Source organism: Pelodiscus sinensis, chromosome 22, assembly GCF_049634645.1.
Source record: "Pelodiscus sinensis isolate JC-2024 chromosome 22, ASM4963464v1, whole genome shotgun sequence".
Classification (NCBI taxonomy): Eukaryota; Metazoa; Chordata; order Testudines; family Trionychidae; genus Pelodiscus; species Pelodiscus sinensis.
The window spans coordinates 3771405-3796105 of NC_134732.1; the positions used below are offsets into that span (position 1 = coordinate 3771405).

A 24701-nucleotide genomic window follows, 5' to 3' on the forward strand; every position below is an offset into this window, starting at 1 on the left:
AACTCCCCCACTTCCTATGAGCTAAGTGCATAGTTGCTACAGCACTGACTGATGGAGTAAGAGTTGATCCATAGTTTTTTGGTCCACTGATAATGGACAGCAATGTCTCAGTGGGCAAGCCTACACTGTGAGACGAGATCTGCAGCATGACAGTGGCTGGCCCAGGTCAGCTAACTCCGGCTCATGGGGCTTGGACTATGGGGCTATAAAATTGCATTATAGACGTTCAGGCTTGGGCTGGAGGCCTTGCAAGAATGGTTGAACCTGAACGCCTAGACTGCAAATTTACAGCGCTGCAGCCTGAGCTTTGCCAGAGCAAGTCAGCTGCTTCAGGCTCCAAGATACTGTTTAGTTCTGTGTGGACAGACCCTCAGCCAGTCTTTGTGGGTATGTCTACACTGTATTCAGAGCCTACCTCTGTGGACCTGGGTTTGTGGATTCAGTGTTTTCAAGCCCATGCCTGAGCATCCACATTGCATTGTAAACCTGGGTGCACATTTGCTAGACTTCAGTCTGATAGCCACGCCATTGTGTTCACATTGTGTCCGCACTGAAACACGACAAGGCTTGAACCCACCTGCCTCGCAGGGTTTTAGGACTCAGGATCGGAGTGCTTAATGACCCAAGTGAGACTGATTTGCATGAGCATAAAATGGGGTCTGGGTTCAAAATTGAGGTGGATTCCCAGGTTTAGAGCATGTGTACGTAGGGAGAAAATACCAACTGCATGGTCCCAGAGGCTGGACTCTAGTCTGAACCTGGCTATCTCTAGACAAGCATCAGAAGGGTAGCCATGTTAGTCTGCCTCTGCAAAAACAACGAGGAGTCCTGTGCCGCCACCTAGATGAAGATTTATTTGAGTATAAGCTTTTGTGAGGAAAAAACATTTTGTCAGATGCAACTGACAAAGTGTTTTTTACCCATGAAAGCTTATGCCCAAATTAATCTTAGTCTACAAAGTGCCACAGGACTCCTCCTCAACTCTAGCCAGCAATTTTTCAGCCCTGGAGTCCGTGTTCTGTGAGCCCAAGTCAGCTGATGTGGACCAGCCACAGGTTTGTATCCCTATGTAGGTGTATTTCCCTCCCCCGAAGGTGCAGCATAAATATGCCACTAGACCATTTTAATTATAGCATTTGATAGCCATAGCTAAGGTTGCCAATGAATTTCCATTCTAAAGGCCTTACTGTAGAATCATGCTAATAATATTTTGAAGTTATATCATCTCTTGTGTCCTCAAAGTGTGTTGCCAGAAGAATAAAGTCCTGCTAATGAGCAATAGATTTTTGTTTTTTGTTTTCCAAGTTTTTGGCAGTGGATCACAATGAGGGCTGGGCAGGAAATGGTATTCCTATTCCATTACAATTTTCAATCATGTTTCCCCATTTCAATTTGGGAAGCTACAAACCTCTTTTTTTTGTTCAGAGTTATTGAAAGAAAACATTTCTATTAAGCTGAAACGTTTCATTTTTATTTCCACCTTCCTCCCCTTTTTTTACTTTTCTTCTTTAGTGAAAATGCCCTCAAATTTTGAAATAGAGTCCTTTTGACTGAAAAAATGGAAGCTTGCCAGCTTGAGAATCTTTCTCCCCAAACTGTTTCACGCTGGGTGTTTCATCGAACCTGATGCTGTTTTGTGAACAGTTTCAGTTTGGAAGCGATGACATTTTTTGGAGAAAAAACCTGTTGAAAATTTCCCAGCCAGCGCTAGGCGTGATGTTTCTGAATGTGCTTCCTGTTTCTCCTGCAAAGCATCAGCTATTTCATGTGAAAATGCTAAGAAACTAGTGTTAGATGCACAATAAGACACATAGGGGAAGAATTACCCTCTCACTTTTGATGCCTAGGGTCAAACCCTAACCCCAGTTTTACCATTGACTTTAATGGGACTAAGAATTGGCCCTTTTGGTGTGATGACTTCCTCTCTCTCACATTATTAAACCATTACCACTAGTTCTGTGGAATGGGAACTGTTAGCTGAAATGATAATCAGATTCTGGGGAGCTACAACTGAGCATTATCACCGATGTTCCCTCTAATTTTTCCATCGACGTGCAGAATAAATGTTATGTGCACCAACGCACATGCAGATGTGCACCACCAGTAGAAACACATGCTGTTGGCTGCTGGCAGCTGTGAGTGCTTTGCTAATGAGCTGGGTGGCACCTGAATCTCTCCTAGCATAGCTTACAGGGAACAGTGGCAAAGGGCAGTATTGCAGAAAGGATCAGATGACTGGCCGGGTAACCAGGCCAGGAACCTTCTGGTACAAAGAGGGCTAAGGAGTCTTGGACCATACATGTGTTGTTTCTAGAGTGTGTCAGGAAGGTCGTGAGGAGGCAGAACAGCAAAAAAGGTCACAACATTTCTTTTAGTTTTGTTCAAATGTTGTTGGTGTAAAACCTTTCTGTTCAGCTGTAGTTGGTTCCCTGCTTTCCTTGGGCTGCGTGCTTCCCTCTGCAGTGGCAGTCCAGCCAAATCGTTCTCTTGCTGGGCTAGCACTGGCTGCCCTATCCCCTTCACCAGCATTCCTGCGCCTCTTCAGCTGGGTTTCACTTGGCAGATGGGAGGAGCTAATGGCATATGGGAGGAGCTAATGCGGCCCTGGTCAGCTTTCCTATGTATTGCAACAGCTGTCTTTCTTGGCTAGAATTGCCTAGACATAAAGGATCTTTTCTGCAGTGGAGGCTGCAGGCAGTTTGCGGCTTTGTCACATCAGCAGCACAGAAGGTTGGTGGCAGTTATGTGCTGCCCTGGTATGATTCCTTATGGTCTCCCTTTTCTCTTCAGCCGCCCTGCTTTGGTCTTTACTTTGCTAGAAGAGGGTGTGTGGCATAGGTACCTCCGTGTAAACACCCTCCTGATTGTAAGACACGGGAGGGTCTGCCTGGCGATGCTCTGGAATATGCCGCACGCCTGGGTTTTGGGGGTGTTTTTGATGGGAGCTGGGCAAAGCTGGCTGCTGTGTTCCTCAGCATGACAGATGTTTTAACGTTGCTAATGGATTTCATTCTTTATGCCAACCACAGGCACTCAGCGCATTCACGTGCAAGCGGCTCACATTAACCTCTATTTGTGCAGAGCCTCTATTTACCAGCGCACCCAACCCTATGAGAGTTGTCATCCAGAGCCCAAGGAATGACATGAGGAAATGGACGGGGAGCGGGAATAACTTTCCAGAATCAGCGCTTGTCTCTGATCGGAAACGTATTCCTGAATCTGCATCTGTCTGTCAATGACTGTATCCCCGGGAAGCAGCCTGTGGGTTATGGCCAACTTCTCCACCGGAGTTCTGCCCTGGTACGGAATGGTGGCAAAGGTCCATCCACCAAGGTTATAGATCCCTCCCCCCCCTTGAGGGAAAGGCTGAATGGGGCTACCTCATGGGTCCCCAAACTTTTTACATCACACACCCCATTTATCCCTCCCCACCCCCTTTCTGGGAGCCACAGTGGGAGCCAGGGCTGTGACTCCCAGGTGGGTGAGGAACACAGACAGGGATACAGGAGCTGAGGCTGGGGCAGGAGTTGGAGGTGGGCCTGGGGCCAGTAGTGGGGCTATGGCCAGGAGCCAAGGCTTGGGGTGGGGGCAGGAGCTACAGCCAGGCCACAGCTGGGGGCAGGGTTGAGGCCAGAAGAAGAGGCATCGCCGGGGGGGCCATAACAGTGGGTGTGGCTGCAGAGCCGCAGATGGACCAGGGCTAGCAGTCAGGGCAGGAGCAGAGCCATGGACAGGCTGTGCAGAGCTAGAACTGGGCTGTGGCTGGGGGCAGGGCTGGAGTAGAGCAGAGTTGAGTAGCATTCTCTCTCTGCCCTCCATCGGCACATTCCTGGGCCCCACCACACTCCACTACACATTCCTATGTGCCCTGATAACCTGTGAGAGTCAAAACTGCTATTGCTCCTGCCTCAAAACACTGGGCCAAATGTTATCCCCACTGGAATTGTACAGATTTAAGTGGCAAGACAGGAGGGACAAAGCGACGCAGGAGCCTAAAGTCCACTCTGAGTCAAAGGGTCGTAGGCTCCCAAATATTTGTCCCTTTTGAAAATGGGACACAAGCTGCTAAGTCTAGATGCGAACGTTGGAAACAGTAAAAAAAACTTTACAGCAGCCAATTTCAGAGCCCAGGTGTGCAGATATGGGTTGGGGGCTCATGCCTTGGGGCTATGCGTAGCCACGTTTATGTTCCCCCTTGGACTGGAGCTTTTCTGAGACCAACCTCCTTGCCAGATTTCACATCCTGAGGTTCAGCCCCAACAGGAAGGTCTACATTGGGTTTAGCGCCATACTGTGATCCCGAGTCTGGCAGGTTGTAAGACTTGCTTCCATGGGGGAGTTTACAGTGTAGAAATACCCTTAGATGCTTTTGAAAATTGTACCTGCTGTCTTTGCCTTTGTTATCTCCAGCTCATACATTAATACTAGTCACAGCAGTTCCTCTTCGGTGCTGAAGATAATTTTCTGATACTTAGATCATTTCAAGTAAAAGGGAACTAATATTATAGTGCCACAAATATCTATGATGCTGAACAAAACATAGTCCCGACTCCCAGTGAGATGACAGTATACAATTTTGATCGTGTGATGAACTCCACATGAGGAAAGATCACTGCAGGACCGGGGGGGGGGGCGGTTGAAGACCCAATCCCATTGTCCTTAATTGGGCAAAACTCCAAGGGAAGTGAATGGGAGTTTTGCCTGAGTTGTGATCGATTACCAAATCACACAGAAATAAATGCAGGGTAACGATTCAGACAAGGGAAATTGTGGAGACACCTTGGAGGAGAAAGTTGTTGAAAGGAGAGCTGATGGAATAAATGATTTTGGAGGAGGACAGAGGGAGATGGATTACTGTACTAGAAGTGGGAAGGCATTTAAAAATAGAGCTAAGCATTTCACAAAGAATAATTTTGGTTGAATGCTGCCTTAAATGTATTAACATGAATTGTCCACCATCAGGTCATAACATTCGCAAATGATGCCAAGATTCATCTTATTTCCCCAGAAAATAATTCTCAGTTTGCCTATCATTTGCAAATAATATGTTCTCAATATTGGCAGTCCATACTGGTCTGATTGCCTATGTGCGACGTGTTTTTTGTTTCAGTTCTCTGAGTGTACAGTGTTTGTAAATCACCAACATGGGAAAAACGTCAGTTTACAATTAAACCTCCCATTTGAAATGTTGCTTTTGTTGGCTATTTGATCTTAAAATTCCCTTTTCATGGCTACTTGTGCATCTGAAGCATAATGCTCAGATATTCATGGCAAAAGAAAATGAGACTCCTAAACATGTTGAGTCACAATTTATTTTTGAACGTAAAAAAATATTCTTGGAACAGTTTTTTTTTTATTACTGCGTCTTTTGATCTGGTATATGTGTTCCCACTTCAACAAGAATCTTCAGTATTGACTACATTAGTCTCCCTTCTTGACCCCTCTATTTTTTCTCCCTTCCTTTCAGGATGATACCGAGCCATACTTTATTGGAATATTTTGTTTTGAAGCGGGTATAAAAATCATCGCCCTGGGGTTTGTTTTTCACAAAGGCTCTTATCTCCGAAATGGCTGGAACGTGATGGATTTTGTCGTTGTCCTCACAGGGTAGGTGACTGTTACCATTGCTTCTGGTTTGTTAAAGGATTAAGGTGGCTTTATTTCATATTGTCTTTTAACTATGGATTGGGGGTGGGGGTGGGGGAAGGGGAAGGAAGCAATCCAAATATGTACTGCAGTAATGGTGTGCGTTGCTGAATTTATTGTCTTTAATAGCTGTTGTGCTGAATGAGCTGGTTTTGAAGTGTAATGTTGGAAGTGAACTAAAAAGAGGGCTTGAAGACTGATCAGAATACACAGTCATAGGTTTCCCAGATGTCCTGAGAGTTCCATTTTCCCAGCTTCTAATTTCCAGGAAGCATTTCAACTCTAGTTACAATAATCCCTCATCTGAGACTGTGGGATGATACCAAAAGGAAAAACTTTAAAGGAAATAGGTGACAGTTAGTCTTTGTTAGAACAGCTGCAACTCCATCAGAGTCAATGGAGTTTCACCAGGGATGACGCTGACCCATTCCAAAAAGAGTGACTTGAACACTCAGCCTCTGTTATTCCTTTTAGTCAGTTAAAAATTCTGCTTGTTCTCCCTGAAACATGTAAAGCCCACGACTAGTTGAAAGATATCTGTTGGGTTTGCTCTGTTGTACCAATGCTGAACATTCTAACAGTTTATCTTTATGCCCCTTGCCAAATTGAGAGCGAGTAGAAAAGTAACTCTGTTCAAAGAGTTCTTGTGGCTCCATAGCGATCTATTCATTCAAAGTCCAAAATAGATGTCAACATTTTTCAAAATCTGTTTGAGGTCCTGATCATACAGTCTTTATACATATACGCAACTGACTTCACTAGGAGTTTTGCCTGTTAGTGTTAATATCTACTTGTTTTGTATATCCCTCTGAGTATAGAGTATGGGAAATATACATTCTTTGTCCGTATCCTGGCATGTGATTTGGAATGGAGTGCTTTCAGAAAAGTGCATACATATACACATAAACATATTCAGGAGATGCAGTCTGGTTGTAATTCTATTTGTTGTTCAGTGTACCATGTGATACTACTGTCAAGATGTTGAAGGGAATGTTTAATGCATTAATGTTTTGATTCTCTTGGTGCTAGTGTAAATCAAGAGCATCTTCACTGAAGCCAAAAGGAGAATCAGGTTCATATTCTAGGAATTTGTTAGAGGGGACCAGGATGAAATCTGAAATTAATGCAATTGCTACAGTCATTGATGACAAGATGTTTAACATCCTATTTCTCATTGGATCCTTACAAGGAAGAAACAGACCTTGAATCTGGAAAGCCCTTATGCACATGTTTGAATTCATCCTTATTCCACAAGGCACTTAAGCATTTGCTTAAGTCTGACTTCAAAAGTACTTATACGTGTGCTTAAAGTTGAGAGTTTAAGGGCTTACTTGAGCACAGGTGCTTTTCTGAATAGGGGCCACATTTTGGTTTATATGAACATGGTTTTAATTTTTTTTAATAGCTCCAAATGCAAAATTGACATAGATCCTGTGAAATGCTTCCTGACTGTATCTGAGTAGCTCAGGATTTAGCGCGAGTTTATGAAATACGCCCAGTGCGTGCCATGCGTATGGCATATTTGGGGTTGGGAAGGAATTTTCCTCCAGGGTAGATTGGCTGAGGCCCTGGAGGTTTTTCGCCTTTCTCTGTAGCATGGGGCACGGATCACTTGCTGGAGGATTCTCTGCTTCTTGGGGTCTTTAAGCCATCATTTGAGGACTTCAATATCTGAGATATAGGTGAGAGGATTATTCTAGCAGTGGGTGGGTGAGATTCTGTGGCCTGCATTGTGCATGGGGTCAGACTAGATGATCATAATGGTCCCTTCTGACTCTAATGTCTATGAATCTATCATAAATGAATGTGCAATGCTGTAGACATGACTCGGGCATTTTATTCCTATAATTTCTATGGCAAGTGCTTGCAGAACTGTTTGAGCTCTGAATATAATTGTGGATTATCGGTTTGATTAGACCGCTGTAATAAGGAATCCTGTTGTCATCTGCAAACATGCATAATCCTTTGAAGTACAATCCTGTAAATGTCAAGGCTTGCGGTTTCCAGTGGTGACACTAGCTGGGTTGTATTGAAGTTGTCTTGAACATGGACTTCCCAGCAGGCAAGCAATGCAGGGAGGACTTAGTGTAAACTGAGTGACATTAAGTACAACAGCCACCTCCAGTGAAGACATTCACATCACCTGTAAATATTTTATGGCCTCAATTCTTTGGCATAGTACATAATCACGTGCCTAACAGCAAGCTTTGGAATCACTGGGGTGGCTCATGTGCTTAAGGTTAGCCTTTAATAGGTAGCAGGTTTAAAACAAACAAAAGGAAGTACTACTTCATGCAGCTCACAATCAACCTGTGGAACTTCTTGCCAGGGGATGTTGTGAAGGGCAAGACTTTAACAGGGTTAAAAAAAGAGCTAGATAAATTCATGGCAGATATTTCCATTAATGGCTATTAGCCAGGAGGGGCAGGAAGGGTGTCCCTAGCCTCTGTTTGTCAGAAGCTGGGAATGGGCAACAGGGGAGGGATCACTTGATGATTACCTGTTCCATTCATTCCCTCTGGGGCTCCCAGCATTGGCCACTGTTGGGAGACAGGATACTAGGCTAGATGGACCTTTGGTCTGACCCAGTATGGCTATTCTTATACAGTGCCCATACTTTTTGGAATTGGGGCTTAAGATTGCAAGACCAGCGATGAAAAGAAGGATCCTATGGGACAGAAGTGGTGTTGAAAGATCTCCAACATCACACAGGGTATTAAATTAATTTTCCTATCAAGACTCTTGTGCGCTGGTATAAATTTCCTAGATGAATCGGTTTTCTTAGCTTATCGTTGTGCCACACATGCTAGATTAAAAGGCAAGGACTTGATAGTTGTTTGGGCACCACTCGCCAACTCTGATATCTTTATTATCCACCCAATAACCCATATACAGAGGAAGCTTTAAGCAAGACCATTTTGTTAGAGAGATCATTATGACATCCCCACAAGCGGACTTTAAAGAAAGGTCACCGAGGAAGAACGTTTACCGATAACAAACCAGACTCTTTCTTCAGGGAAGCGTTTGCTCTTTGGTGACATGAATTCAGCTTGGATTTTTCTTTTCTATGAAAGGTGATAGCAGAGCAGTTTATTTAAAAATGCTCATGCGGCAGGGTGTGTGTGTGCGTGTGTATGACGCACCAACAATAATAAACATGATATACAGTAGTAAATCTGCAGCTGATGCAGCATTTTAGATATTTATAGAATGTGTGTTAGAGCATTACTCTTGCTACACTACTATTGCAAACTATCATGCCAAGTTATTTTGTTTTTACTGTACATCCTGGTACTTTGTGAGATGAATTAATTTAGTTCATATGGAAAGTGCCCCACAGTCAACCCAGACAACCCTTAAGTCACTCCAAACACCTCTCATTGTGAAGATAAAAAGGTAGGATCCATTCAGTGCCCCAGCCCAGAAGAGAGCTCACCTTCAAATGCATTTTAAATACATCTGGATCTATGGATTCCTCAGGTTTTGTGAAAACATATTATGTGATGCAGAAAATTCCTTCCACATTCATGCAGAACCTCTGCTAATCCTGTCGTCTTTGGAAAGCTAAATGATGAGCACTGGAAAACCTGATCTCATTTTCAGCTTTCAGATTAAAGCCAGAAAAGCAAAAAGCAGCTTTGCTCTCATTAGCTGTTTCCATAGGGAGCGGGTTAGTTGGTGCTGGGCTTTTATCAAACCTCCCCTTTTGTGTGAATTTTAATATGAGCTGATCACCTGTCTCGACAGACTCTGCAAACAACAAGAACCTTTCTCTGCCTCTTCTCCCCACCCCAGAGCCCAAATCCTGAAACATTGTTGACGTTGTTGTTGGCTGCCGGCAATGATAGACATTTTGTCTGTCAAAATTAGACATTAGAACTTGTTAATTAGAAAATAAATCACAGTTCTGGTATCTGCAGCCAAGATCAATACCCTATTGAACTAAACTGGAGGCTAATAGATTGTGGCCTAAAATGGCTTGTTTTATCATTCCAGAAAACACTCACGCAGTGTCTTACCACCAAAGTGCTGTGGTGTCTCTTTCTCATTTACTTTCAGGAAAGCCTGCCGACATGCTGTTAATAAAAGCAAGGGAAACAAATAGATTTCTGTTCTCCAGAAGATTTTCTTTACCCTGGATTTTTTTGGGGGGGGGTTTAAGCTGCAATTGCAGACAAGAACACTGCATTGTTGGGATGTCTCCTGCTGTATTAGGAGCCACAAATATTTATTAGCTGCTGTTTGACTTGTATAGTTTTATTGGTGGGTTTTCACTTCAGTGACATTTCTTTCCAGTAATAACTGTTAACAAAATACCAACAACCAGGTTAGGTAGGCATCTGTCAGGGATGATCTAGATCAGTGGTCCCCAACCTTTTGGGGCTGCTGTGTGCCTGGGGGGGGGGGACTGTGCATCTGGGGGCGGGGTTGAGTGTCCAGGGGCGGGGCTGCATATGTGCTGTGCATCCGGGGGCGGGGCCGTGTGTGCACCGCGCGTCCGGGGGTGGGGCCCGGGGTGCAAGAATGGCTTGGGCTGACCCATGTCACTCGGCGGGCACACATAAGTGCCCCGGCAGGCACCATGGTGCCCGCGGCACCGCGTTGGGGACCACTGATCTAGATGGTGCTTGGTCCTGCCGTGAGGGCAGGGGACTGGACTCGATGACCTCTCAGGGTCCCTTCCAGTTCTACTGTTCTAAGATTAAAATGATGAGGGGGCTGAGCACGTGACCTGTGAGGAGAGGCTGAGGGTCTGGGCTTGTTTAGTCTGCAGAAGAGAAGAGTGAGGGGGGATTTGAGAGCAGCCTTCAACATCCTGAAGGGAGGTTCCAAAAACGATGGAGAGAGGCTGTTCACAGTAGTGACGGATGCAGAACAAGGAGCAATGGGCTCAAGTTACAGTGCGGGAGGTCTAGGTTGGATATTAGGAAAAACTATTTCACTAGGAGGGTGGGGAAGCACTGGGATGGGTTCACTAGGGAGGGGGTGGAATCTCCATCCTTAGAGGTTTTTAAATCTCAGTTTGACAGAGCCCTGGCTGGGTTGATTTAGTTGGGATTGGTCCTGCCTTGGGCAGGGGGCTGGACTTGACGACTTCCTGAGATCTCTTCCAGCCCTGGGATTCTATAAAACAGACACTCCCAGAAGATGAGCTTGTTAACCCTACGCACCTCTAGATTCACCCGTACACCTACAATGTTTCCTGTCATTGCAATTCCAAGTGTTTTGGGGACTGGAGTTCTACCATCCACGAACCTGATGCAGCAGTATCATTCTTAGAGCTTTGGTGTAATGTTCCTTTGGATCAGGGCCTGATCCAAAGACATCTGAAGTCAGTGGAAAGATTCCAGTCGTCTTCGGTAGGCTCTGAAACATCCTTAATCAGGTAGACATGGAAAAAGCCTTCCACTCTGCAGAAGGAACATGCTGGGTGAGCCTATTGCAGTTCCTTGCAATTAGGACTAGCTGTTGTCTGCCATACAGTCATACTTGTGCTCTAGCATGAGCGCTTCCACCCACTTTAAGCTGCAAGCACTAAAGGGAAATGTATTTGGTGTAAAGATGTCAGCAGAGCAATGTTGCGTGATAGAACATAGCCAGAGGAGGGAAACTTGATTGTGTCTACTTGAGCCTTCCACGCAGCATACGGTAACAGAACTCTCGCACTGTGTGGGAAGACAGACTGACAAACGTCATGTGGTGTGTTCTAGCCCAGCTGTGTCAGTCTCTGCTTCCAAGGAAGCATTGCTCTCGTGACACTGGTAAACCCAACGGTAGCTGGGAAGGCAATCCTTTCTGTGCATAGCAATCCCAATTGTCCTTTAGGACAGGGTTACTCGACTTTGGAAGCCCCAGAGGCCACAATGATACTCTCAGCACATGTCGAGGGCTGCAACTTAAGTGTGGTTGCATATATATGCAAATATGCAAATGACGGGCATGAATACAAAGATTAAGGCAAGACTACACAACACGCAGGCCCCATTTAAGTCAGTTCTGCTGATCTTAACAAAATGCAATATTTACCTGGTTTTTACCCATATGACATCATTTTTAATGAGCAATGACAGTCCAGGAATTTCACTACTAAAACACATCTCAACAGAAGACCATTATACTGACTTGCCATTGTGGAGCGTTTCTCAGTGGAGGCCATGTTCAAAGGATCCCACCTGTGTCGAGTCCCACATAAACCCAAACTGCACTGCGGGCTGTGCACAAACACGCTGCATACGGCCCATGGGCTGTGTGTTGAGTATCCCTGCTTTGGGACAACTAGCTAGGGCTGCGTGATTATGTCCCCAATTTGCTATATGACTCTTGTAGCTGGGTGCGAAAAGCAACGGTACCTCCGTGGCATCAAGTCCGCAAACACTGTATTTTCTTGTCTCAGTGCAGAGCCAGCAGTCAGTATCCAATAGGCAGGAGGAGGCTAAATACAGAGCTTTCTAGTTTGATATAGGTTCCAAACCCAATTTTCTTACAAATTTCTGAGTCTGACCATTAAGAGGAAAGTGCACTAATTATTGAAAGGAAAATGCACGGTCATGTCTTGAGGGGTTCTGCTCTTCCAGCCTGCGAGGGAAATATTGCTGTGGGTGCGTGACAGTTTGTTTGACACGGGAGTGAAGAGAACTTGCAAAGCAGTTTGGTAAAGGATGAAAAATGAATTCCTTGATGTATAAGTTGGCATGTGCAAAACTGTTCACTAGCTTTAGCTGCTCAATGCCTGTTGATAGGTTAAGCACTAAGGCCTGGACTACACTACAGCAGAATGTCACATTAAGATATGCAATTCCAGCTACGTTAATTACATCACTGGAGTCGCTGTATTTTAAATTGCATTTCCGTGCCATCCAAGGAGCAGGAATACTGGCACTGATTGGGACACCCTCTAAGTTTGATTTAGTGGGTCTTTACTAGACACAGCAAGGAAGATCAACTGTGAAAAAGTTGATCTTCTGCGTAGCCCTCAGACAATGAGGAGCACGCAATCAGTGACCACTTGTAAAAAGTTTGGTTTAAGTAACTTGCCTAAGTGTCACACAGGAATTCTGTGGCAGAAGCAGGGATAGAATTCAGTTCTCCAAGGAACATTCCCCCACCTTAAACATTTGATCATCTTTTCTCTTCCTGCAATTCTGTCTCATTCACTAAACATCTTCCACCTTCTGCAGCAAAGAAGGGCAGGGTCCTACAGACAAGTCTTGCTCACTACACAGCCCTGATTCTATCCCACAGCAAGTCTGAACTGTGGAAAGAACAGTATGGGTGTGTCTACACAGCCACATTATTTTGGAATACTGGCCATTATTCCGAAATAACAATGCATGCGTCTACACAGCAATTCCTTTATTTTGAAATAAATTCGAAAGAATGGACAGCTTATTCCTACTTCTATAAACCTCATTCCACGAGGAATAATGCCTCTTCTGAAACTGCGATTTCAAAATAGCTGTTGTGTGGATGCTCCGCTGCTGCTATTTTGAAATAGCTCTTCCCCAGGGCCATTCAAAGTAATTACTCCCTAGTGCCTCCTGGGGCTCTAAACTGAGGTAGCACGTCAACATTAGGGGAGCCTGCCTCAGACTAATTTTGAGGCTTTCCTGTAGTGTAGATATGCTATTTAGAAATAAGCTATTTCGGCGTATTTCTTAGAGAATAGCTGATTCCAAAATAGGTGTGCAGTGTAGATGTACCCAAAGTGATCATGTAACGAAAGACTAGCGGAATGCATCCATACAGGATGGGACAAATTAAAATCTGACACTTCTCAAGTTTTGATTGCTTGACTTTTCAGCCTTAATATTTTTATTGATCTAGTTTTGATATGTAATATACATAGCAGTGGAAAATGAGAATTCACATAGTAGGCATTTAAATCTTCAATAACTTTTACCCACATTTTCCAAGAGCACTACTGTTGTTTGGGGTATATTTTTGTGGATTATTCCCCTGGCATTGAGCTCACGATGTCACATCTATAATGGGGCATCAAGCTGGCTCTCGTAGTTGTGCCCACAGTTTTTCATGCCCGTGTTCTTTATGCATGCCAGCAGCTTGGACTTGCATATCTGAATGCAGCTGCCCAGACAATAAGCATGTGTGTGCACACAAGGGAGTAGATTGAAAGAAATTGTTGGTGCAACGTCAAAGGCTGCTTTTGAAAGGATGCTCCCTGAGTCTGTTTCGTGAACCTCACACCAGAAGTGCTGTAGGGCAAAGGGACCAGAAGAGGGGGGAAAGCAGATTTGTCTGTGCTTTTTATATATTGAGCTCTTTCCATATCTTCAGCAGAAGGCAAAACTGTGCACAAGCCTCAGTGGAAATGGATATTTTCACAGGAACAGGCTTAATTTCTGGCAATGTATTGGGGAGGAAACAAGGAAGCCTCTTTGTATAACTGTCTTGTTATGGATGGAGAGGGGCTCTGACTGATTGCTATTAATGTTGTGCATGAGTCACACGAAGAGCAAAGCCTGTATAGAATTTAGTACATCTGATCCCTCGTTTCAATTTCCTTTATGCTATCATGATGGATGGTGATGACTTGCTGGGGCAGCAGAGCTAGTGGTACCTTGCAAAGTGAAATCCGATAAGAAATGAGACTGGGGGAAGAGGGTCTGTGTGATTTCCAGTGAATGCAGAGTTAACTCCCCGCTCAGATCTCTCTCTGGTGCCTGGAAGGGACTAATGAAGCAGGGCTAGAGATGGAAGGCCCCAGTGATACATAAATCAATCAGAGAGAACCCAGGAACAACCAGCTGCTTGGTAATTGGCACGAAGGCTCTGCTTTCAGGAGCTAACTCTTTGGACTATGCTCGTCACCGAGTCTGTTGATGTGATTCCAGGAAGACTTGAGAAGCGGTGTGGTTCAGAGTGACTGGGGGATTTGTTCCAATCCCAGTTGGGCCAGTAACATCATATGTGCATCGGTTTCCCCTCCCACCTTTGTCTTGTGTATTGTTACCGGCAGTTCCTAGGAGCAGCAAGCGTGCCCAGTGCTGTGATGCAAGCCACACTCACACACTTTCCTTTAGTCTCCAGACGAGATGCCCTGTGGGCTTAATATTTTTATTGCGGTAGTGCCTACAGGCCCACCAGGTCATGGCCCGGCGATGCTGGGTGCACGTACAAGTTATGTCTACACTTGGAGCTGGGGGTGTGACTCGCAGTTCACACAGATACAGTTTTACTGGGGGAGCCTACTCAAAACCAGGGGTGGCGGGTATGCTAGGTGGGGAGAAGGCATTGCCTTTCCAAGCTGCCAGCCTGGCCTCACCCATACTCTACCCCCAGAATGCCTGCTGCAGGTGCATTGGGGGCAGAGTGTTGCTGCCCACGGCACCTGCCCTCCTTGTGCCCTGGGGCTGTGTGCCTCCTCACCTCTTGTGGTGCTCTAGGCGGGGGCCTTGACTCCCATGGGAGGTGGAGCTTGGGCAGAAGGGGCGGGGCTGTGGGCGGGGCTGGGGTCTCGCCTCCCCCAGTCCAACCTTCACCCACTGCCCAGGCTCAAAACGGTAGTGCAGCGACACCAGCGTGGGCAGCAGTGAGTGGTAGCATGGTCTATGCCCGCAGGGCACATCAACCCAGACCCGGTGGGTCAGTAGGTAGGCCGGCTAGCCTGTGCTGCTGCTGCCCATGACTCTCTGGCTACACTTCTCCCTTTAGTGCACTGGCTCAATGAAAGCCAGCCCTGGTATGTCTACACTAGCTGGGATTCACCCCTCCCCAGCTCCAAGTGTAGACATCGCCATAGACTAGCATGACGCCATTGACGCCAGCTGAGGATCTGGCTGGCTGGAGAAAGGGAACTCCAGCTAGCCTCTTGCCTGATACATGGGCGGCACCAATCCTGCAGTCCAATCGCCACGGCTCCATTGCCGTCCGTGGGGTGCCCGGCGGGTGCAGGGTACCGTTCGGGGCTTTCGTCTGAGCTACCCCTTGTGATGATACTGGATGTTTTTAAGCCGTTTGTTTGTCAGCTCTTCCAAACCCTGCTCCTCCTCCTTCCCCTTGTGGCAGGAGGGGAAAGCCTCCGAGGGAATGAGATAATGAGCTGAAAGCACTTTTGTTGTGTTAGCAGCAAATACAAGAGGCTCTGACTACGTGGGCTGTGACTAGGTAAATAATGGGCTTTATGCAACCAGCAGCAAGAGCGAGGAGGCCTGTGACAAATGACTTTTCGCCAAAGCGAGTGAGGAAACATGACAGCCGCGTTTTTCAGATTTCCATCTCCTGTTGATTTCCATGTCTTGTGCCTGTTCACAACGTCTCTGACGCTTTTTCTGTTGGCAAAAAAGAAACAATCCCCCGTGATTATCGCTGTGACGTGCCGGGGAGCTTCCTCCTCCTTCGCCCACAGACCTGGCAATGGGGCTGCCTGCAAAAGCCGGCGGGGGAGGTGGCAGAAATCCATGAGCAAGTGAAAGGAAGGCTTGTGTCCCCACAGCATTAGGGTGGCTATCGGAGCCCTGGTGATGCAGGCTGAGATCATTAATCTAGGCCGCGGGGTTACACATTTCATGGCATTAAAAGGGAGGCCGGGAACGGAGCATCATCTGTTCTGAGTCAATTAGCCAAAGAATGTCAAGGCAATGGGCACTCAGTGTTGTGGGGGGGTTGGCTGTGGTTTGTCTCCACACCGGGATGGGTCCACACACTCTGGCTAATGCAGGTGTCTGTCCTTAGGCAGGCAGGGGAGCTCTTGCCTGCCCTGGTGGAAGAATCTGGTCCGATGACTGTTGCTAACCTCTCAGGGTAGAATGTGCTCCCTGTGTAACTCAATGTTGCATCCAGTGGGGCTGGGGAGGGGGGACGTAGGGTTTAGGCCTCATCTTCACCCACATGGAGGAACTGATCGCGGAATGAAAAGTTATTGCTAATTTAGAACTTGCCTACACTACCAAATTAGGTGGATTTAAAGTGAGGTCAACCTACCGCCACAGCAATAATTCAATTAGCTGTTGATGTCCACGTGACCCTACTTCCACTGGTGGTGTGTGTCCTCACCAGGAGGGCTTGTGCCGACCAAAGTGGGACAGTGTGGGGCACTGTGAGCAGGTGTGTGAGCCATTGGCAGTTGGGAAGGGCTCACGGCTCAGTCTGCCAGCTGGTAGGGCATGGTGAGGGGGAGGGCGGTTTGACAGCCAGGACCTCTGTTGCCCCTCCCAGTGAGGGACTGAGGTTGTGGGGAGGAGACCCTGGGTGAATCAGGGAGAAAAATAATCCTTACAACAATACTGGTCCATTACTAGATGGAAATGGTACAGTGATCAGAAATAAATAGCAGAAAAGACAGACATGCTCAAAATATTTCCCTTCACTATTTGAGGAAAAAAAAGCAGATGATGTCAGATCATACAAGAACATACTTTCCATTCCACCGGTATCTCAGCAGACTATAAAACAGCAGCTACTACAGTTAGACACTTTTAAATAAACAGGTCTGGACAACTTGTATCCAAGAGTTTTAAAAGAACTGACCAAGGAGCTCAGGCCATTTATGTTGATTTTCAATAAGTCTTGGAAAACCAGGCAAGATCCAGAAGTCTGGAACTAAGCTAATGTGCCAGTATTTTAAAAGGGTAAATGGGATAACCCAGGTAATTACAGTCCAGTCAGTCTGACATCGAGCCTGGGCTAGATAATGGAGAGTCTGCTATGGGATTCGATTAATAAAGTGGTAAAGGAGTACAGGTAGTCCCCGGGTTACATGGATCCGACTTACATTGGATCCCTACTTACAAACGGGGTGAGGCAACCCCGCACTAGCTGCTTCCCCCCAGCAGACCAGGGAGACGCGGAGCGGCTTTTCTCAGCAGACACCTCAGCTTGAGAATAAAGGACTGAGGAAAGTGAGGTGTGGGAGAATAAAACTGAGCTCTGGAGAAATATTTGGCTACAGTTTCCCCTACAATATGTACCAGTTCCGACTTACATACAAATTTAACTTAAGAACAAACCTACAGTCCCTATCTTGTACGTAACCCGGGGACTGCCTGTACAATAATACCAATCAAGATGCATTCATTGAAAATAGATCCTGTCAAACTAACTGGATACTTTCTGTTGATGAGCTCACAGATTTGGTTGATAAAGGAAATAATGTGGATATTAGACTTTGGCTTGGTACATGACATTTTGGTTATAAAATTAAAAGTGAAAAGCTGCCTAATTGATAGGTCTCAACATGTAATTGCAAAGGGGGAATCTTCTTTGAATAGGTATGTTTCTAGGCACTGGGTCTTGACCATATGCTATTCAGCATTTTTATTAGTGACCTGGAAGGAAACATAAAATGATTGCTGAAGTTTTTAGATGGCCCACAAATGGTGGGAGTGATAAATAACAAAGAGGACTGGTCACTAATACACAGCAAACCTGAATTGTTTATTAAACCAGACACGAGCCACAAAATGTGTTTTAATAGGACTAAATGTAAATCTATACCTCTAGGAGTAAAGAACGCAGGCCGCGCTAGCAGAACGAGGGACTCTCTCCTGTAGAAAAAAGGTGTGGGGATCATGGTGGATAATCAGCTGAACGTGAGTTTTCAGCGTGACCACAAAGGCTCATGCAACCCTCTGCTGCATAAAGCGGGACATGTGGAATGAAAGCAGGGAGGTTACTTTACCTTGATCCTGGGCCATGGCATCACAGCTGCTGTCATCCTGCGCCCAGTCCCAGGCTCCGTAATTCTAGAAGGGTGTTGGTAAATGAAGAGGGTTCAGAGAAGAACCACGAGGATGATTCAAGGGTAAGAAAACAAACTTCAGTGATAGGCTCAAGGAGCCAAGTCTCTGTAGCCGAATAAAGGCAGGGGTAAGGAGTGATTGTGATTTGATCCCTGCCCATACGCGCCTATGTGGGGAACCAATATTTGATCATTCACTCCGCCAACAAGCAGAAAAATCCATAACGGGTCCCAGTGGCTCAAAGGTGACGGGAAATAAAGCATTCGTGTTTCACATCTCAGGCCACGAACCATTTGCTTCTCAATCCTGACTGGATCTTGTTCTAGCAGATCTGCTGCAAGGATTGTTTGCGGGCAGTTCCCAGGAGGTTAGACTAGTGAATCACAATGGTCCTTCAGGCCTTGGGAATGTCTGAATCTGCCGGGTAAGCAGGGCTAGCGATTCTGAGAGCACAGACTCGGAGAAGTGCTGCTCTGCCGCATGATCTTGCCTGGTCGTCAGCGTGCTAGCACTGGGGCGGGCGATACTTTTTGAAGGGGGAGGGCCATTCTAAGGGTTTGGTAAGTGGGGAAAGGCTGCACTTTCCTATGAAATTAGTGGAGGGAGTGTGGGGTGGAGGTTGAGTGCAAAGAGGGGCTGAGAGGAGGAGATGGGGGTGCAGGAGGGAATTCTGGCATGGGGGAGGGATGTGGAGGTAGGGGAGGACCTGGAAGGGATTGTGACCTGGGGCAGGGAGTTGGGGTGTAGGAGGGGATGGAGTGCCCGGTGCAGGCTCTGGCTGGGAGTAGCTTACTTTAGGTGCCTCCCAGCCAGTAGGACCCTTGGGCAAGTTCCCTGCCTCCTGTTCCCCCTGCACACGGCTCAGGAGGTCGGCATGCACAGCTCTGCATGGTGCATGCCATGGGAAAAGGAGGAACTCCACAAGTACAGCCCAGACAGCTCCCATTGGCCAGTCTGAGCTGCATGGAGGCAGGGGCAGCACGCAGACACCTCCCCCCACGGGGCTTGTGGCATGGGGACATACAGTGGCTCCAGTGCTGTGGCAGGCAGGGAGCCTGCCTGATGGTCCCACAGGGCTGCAGGACATTGGCAGCCCAGAGGATTGTGGCAGGCTGGATCTGAATGTTTGGTGGGCCAGATTTGCCTCGCTCTAGAGTAAAAACTGCTACAAGGGAGGGGAGTGTTGTGCAATGGTTGATGCTGAAGAGTAGGGCTGAGGACTTCTGTGTTCTCTTCAGAGGTAGAGATGCTCTTTGGCCATAACCAAGTCACTTAGGCCTAAGTTTTCAAAAGCAAGCTCTGATTTTGGGTGCCAGCTTTTGACATTTGAGGGCCTCGTCAGCAGAGGTGCTAAGAACGCACCTACAATTCCAGCTGAAGAGGGAGCTGTGGGTTGGTTAAGCCAGGCAACCAGAATTAGAAGCCACGTTTGAGAACATGGGGTGTGAACATTTAGAACCAGGGCCGGTCCTAATGGGGTTTTGGGGCTTTAGAACCTTGAGTTCCTTGTGGATTTCTGAAGGGAGGCGTTGGCTTGGAGGAACACCTGGGAGTTGTGGTGGATCATGATGTCCACCTGAGTCAGCAAAGCAATGCTCTTGGGGGCAAAAGTGCAATTAACAGAGGCATTGCATGCAAGTCATGAGAGGTGGCAGTACTGCCCTACTCAACTTCTGGTTAGGTCTCTGCTGCAGTACTGTATCCAGCTTTGGTCACCGCTGTCTGGAAAGGATGTAGAGAAACTGGGGAGGGAAAAAGGCAAGTGACAAAGATGATCAGTGGGATGGAATGCAAGCCACATGAGCCAAGGCGGATGGAGTGGCCATGTTTTGTTTGGAAGAGAGGAGATTAAGGGGGGATACGAGAGCGGTCTTCAAACACTTGAAGAGTTGCCATAAAAAAGATGAAGAAACCTTGCTCTCTTGCCACAGGGAGGACAAGAGATAATGGCGTCCGACTGCAGTAGAACAGATCTAGATTAAACCTCAGGGGAAAACTTCCTAAATGTAAGAACAGCTCGACAATGGCTCAGACACCTATGGAAGTCATGGAAGAACTTTTGTGAAGAGCTTCAAAAAGATCTGGCCAAACTAAGTGATTGGGCAACAAAATGGCAAATGAAATGTAATGTTGATAAATGTAAAGTAATGCACATTGGGCAAAATAATCCCAACATATATATATACAATATGATGGAGACTAATTTGGCTACAACTACTCAAGAGAGATCTTGGAGTCATTGTGGATAGTTCTCGGAAAACATCCACACATGGTGCAGCGGGTGTCAAAAAAGCAAATAGAATGTTAGGAGTCATTAAAAAAGGGATAGAGAATAAGACAGAGAATATCTTATTGCCTCTATATAAAACCATGGGATGCCCATCTTGAATACTGCAGATAGATGTGGTCACCTCATCTCAAAAAAGATCTATTGGCATTGGAAAAGGTTCAGAAAAGGGCAACACAAATGACGAGGGGTTTGGAACGGGTCCCACATGAAGAGAGATTAAAAAGACTTGCACTTTTCAGCTTAGAAAAGAGGAGACTAAGGGGGGATAGGAGAGAGGTCTATAAAATCAGGACTGGGGTGGAAAAAGTGAATAAGGAAAAGTTATTTACTTATTTCCACAATATAAGAACTAGGGGTCAGCAAATGAAATTAATAGGCAGCAGGTTTAAAACAAAGGGAAGTTTTTCTTCACTCAGTGCACAGTCAACCTGTGGAACTCCTTGCCAGAGGACACGGTGAAGGTTAGAACTTAAACTGGGTTCAGAAAAGAGCTAGATAGATTCATGGAGGTTAGGTCCATCAATGGCTATTAGCCAGGATGGGTAGGAATGGTGTCTCTAGCCTCTGTTTCTCTGGAGATGGATGACAGGGGAGGGATCACGTGAGGATTACCTGTTGTGTTCCCTCCCTCTGGGGCATATGGCACTGGCCACTGTTGGCAGACAGGACACTGGGCTATATGGACCTTTGATCTGACCCAGCATGGCCGTTCTTATGAAGCTCCTTCACTGGAATATTTCAAAAAGAGGCTGGAGGGCCATTTGTCTTGGATGGTTTAGGCACAACACATCTGCTCCATGGCAGCGATTCGATGAGATGACCGTAAAGGAGCGGCACTTGGAGTGCCCCCCTCGGCCAAGGGCGTGTGCCTGCCCTCTCTCATTTAAAGCCTTTTCGATATCTCAGCCCTCAGGCCAAGTCTCACACCCTGTGTGCGATCAAACGCAAACCCCTTCCAAGGTCCACATCTAAGAGGGTCCCGTCTCCTTGCCCTCTGTGTAGGTCTAGGAGTCCATTCCCTCAGTCCCAGATAGCGAGCGGTGCTCCCAGGGCATTCTTCCTGGAGACAGCTTCCTTGCTCTTACCTCAGGCTTTATCTCAAGCTTATCATAGTCCATCAATTTCACTGTCACCACATGGAGCTGTCCATGGTGCTGCTGCTTCCTCAGCCAGCCTGTCACCAGATCTTCACAGCTTGAGGTCTCTAGAGGCTCTGACCCCGGAGCTCCTTTTATAAGGGCCTTTTCTGTCTCCTGATCGGCTGTTTTTCCTGCAGCCACTCTAGCCTGCTTGAAGGACTTCTCTGGTGTGTCTGTGATGTGCCAGAGAGGATCAGGATATGGGGAAAATGACTTCCACTTCATTCATTCCAAACTATCAGTAGCTCTACAACTTGAGAGTATGGAGGGGGGTTGATCTGGGCTGGGCCAAGGAGCCCAGGGCTTCTGCCAGACAGGCAAGTGCTACTGCGTAATTGGACCATCAGATAAATATCTCAAGAGCTGGGAAATATTCCCGGAACTCTTGGATGATTCAGCTGGTAATCTGCAATGCCCTAGTAACCATGTGTAGTGCAATCTGTGGGACAGCCCGCCGGATTGGGACTGAGGAGACATTGGTTCTGTTCCTGACTCTGGCCTGTCACGTCCCCTCTTTGTGTCTCCATTTCCCCATTGTAAAATGGGAATAATGACTCGGGCCTTCTTTTTAAAGCCTTTTGAGAGCTCCAGATAGCGTCATAGGAGTGTGGTGGTGGTAACCCCGGCCCTCCTATATTTGCCTGCATACACAGGAAGGTGTGATTTTTTTTTTTTTAACTCCTTGATGTTTGAGATTTCCCGTTGAAAGGCCACCATCTCAAGACAAGTGTCTTTAAGACCGTGGGCAGTAGAATGAAGGGCCGGCGCTTGGTTCCCTTAAACCTGTGGTTCTCAAAGTCTGGTCTGCAGACCACTAGTGGTCTATCACCCTCTTGCAGGTGGTCTGCAGGCTCAGGGCTATCCCCCACTGCAGCAGAGAGCCCATGCAGGGCGCTCCAGCCCCTCCTGTCCCTCCTTGTGAGGTTGATTTCCCACTGGGGATGGGAGATCCCTGAACCTCCCAGGCTGGGTCCAGCTCACAAGGGTAGGAAGTGGCCCCATGCACTGCTGCTCCCTTTTCCCCCCATTGGGGAAAAGGCACCACAGGAAACTGCTCACCTGGGGACTTTTCCCTGCTGCTCCCATTGGCTAGAATCCTGCCCAGATGCCCCTACCCCCATCCCACTCCTGCACCCAATCTCCCGGCCAGACCCCCCACCACTTCCTGCCCTTTACCTCCCACCCAGACCCTGTACTCCATGCCCACTCCTGCACCCAACTTCCCATACAAACCCTGCACTCCTACCCTGTCCCGCGCCCATTGTATCATTGTGGGTGGCTGGCTGATGGTTTGCGGAAAGGTTTGCATTAAGCAGAGTGGGCGGCGGGCCAAAAAGTTTGAGAACCATTGTCTTAAAGTCATTCTGCGCTGGGCCCAATGTGAAGTTTTGGAAACTCAGTTGCTTACAATGTGAAAACAAAGGGTCGACAGGAGTCAGCCTGGTTGAGTTCTGTTCTCTGCAGGTGACATGTCAAACGTATAAAAGCTGGGATTTGAAAAGTCCTTTGTGGTTCCTGCAAATGAGCTGAATGCTTTAATCCCAGACTTAAAAAAAAAAAAAAGTCCTTCCCCCCCCTGGTGTTTCAGCACTATCTAAATCAGTAGCAGGCAATGAACAGAGGGGATTTTCTTCATTCTCTCGCATACAGCCAGGCAAAGCACCGCCTGATGCCTTTCCATAACTGAATGGAAGGACCTGATTTGCTTTTAGCAGCTGGCTACTGTTGGCGGCAGAGAGGAGGTTCTGATTTAAAAAAACAACAACAACATTGCTGATCAAAGTAGACTGGGAAAGGGTCAGAACAGGCTAGTATTGCTGGGCCAATACCCAAATTCCAGAACTAAGCGCTCTTGGGCTTAGAAGGTAGGCAATGAAAATGATGAGAGGGCTAGAGAAACTTCCATGTAAAGAGAGATTGAAAAGTATGGGCCCCATTAACTTGGGACATGGTGGAAGTATAGAAAATAATGATTCGTACAGACGGTAAATTATGTGTTCCAACCTCTCCTCTCATAATGGAAGAAGAGGAAACATGCAAAGAAATGTGCTAACTTTCAGTGTAAATTTATGTGATGCAAAATTAACCGGCGGGACTTATTGCCACAAGAAATAATTGGGGTCCACATGGACCTAGAAAATGACTGAGCACTTGGATGAACTAAGAAAATATCGAGTTACGTTAGAGAGGAAACGTGTTTTTTTTAGAAGGGATATAAACCCTTCTGCATCAGGGCTGTAAAAGACAAGGGTTAGGAGAAAAAAATACGGTAGTTACTCCATGACTGTTCTCTTTGGGGTGTCTGTGTTCTCCCTGTGATCCATGTTACTTGGAACACGGGTCAGGTCTGGAACAGCAATTCCTAATAAGCTTTTGTTTATGCATATGGAAGGTTAAATGTTGCCATCAGGTACACAAGAAAGGCCACTGGCAATAGTGTGAAGTGCAGGCTTCAGCGCACTGGTTATGGGGCTGAAAGATACACTGCAACTCAAGGAAACGATGGGCTTCCTGCAGAAATCATGGGGTGGATTCTCTGGTGGGAAGATCAGGCAAGGTGACTGTCATGGTCCCACCAGGCTTAAAACACTATGTGTCTGCGCAGTGATTGGAGAGCAGATTTTGACTTTGAAATGGGCTCTCATTAAAACAAATTGGAATGATGCCCACAGGACTGTCTCTCCACTAATAGAGAGATGGCTTCTGCGCAGAAGAGCTGTCCTGTTGTTGGTCCCTGCAGACACCCCCAACTTCTTGCTACACCCAAGTCGCCCTCCACGATGGGACGGCAGGGTTGCGACTGACAGGAGGCAGAACGTAGCGGCAGGTTCTCCTTGCTGGGCGGTGTAATGCTGAAGTGCAAAGGTAGCTGTCGTTACATTAACAGGAGTGTTGTGAGCAAGACAAGACAAGAGACGTCATGTGCAG

General features: G+C 46.7%; 1 protein-coding gene across 8 annotated transcripts in view; it reads left to right on the forward strand.

The window, feature by feature from the left end:
• Positions 1-24701, forward strand: part of CACNA1B (calcium voltage-gated channel subunit alpha1 B) — a 452780-nt gene that overhangs the window by 4563 nt on the left and 423516 nt on the right. For all 8 annotated transcript variants that reach the window (XM_075906063.1, XM_075906064.1, XM_075906065.1 and 5 more), the window contains exon 3: positions 5468-5607. In XM_075906063.1, coding sequence (XP_075762178.1) covers positions 5468-5607 — 140 coding nt within the window. The remainder of the gene's footprint in view (positions 1-5467; positions 5608-24701) is intronic.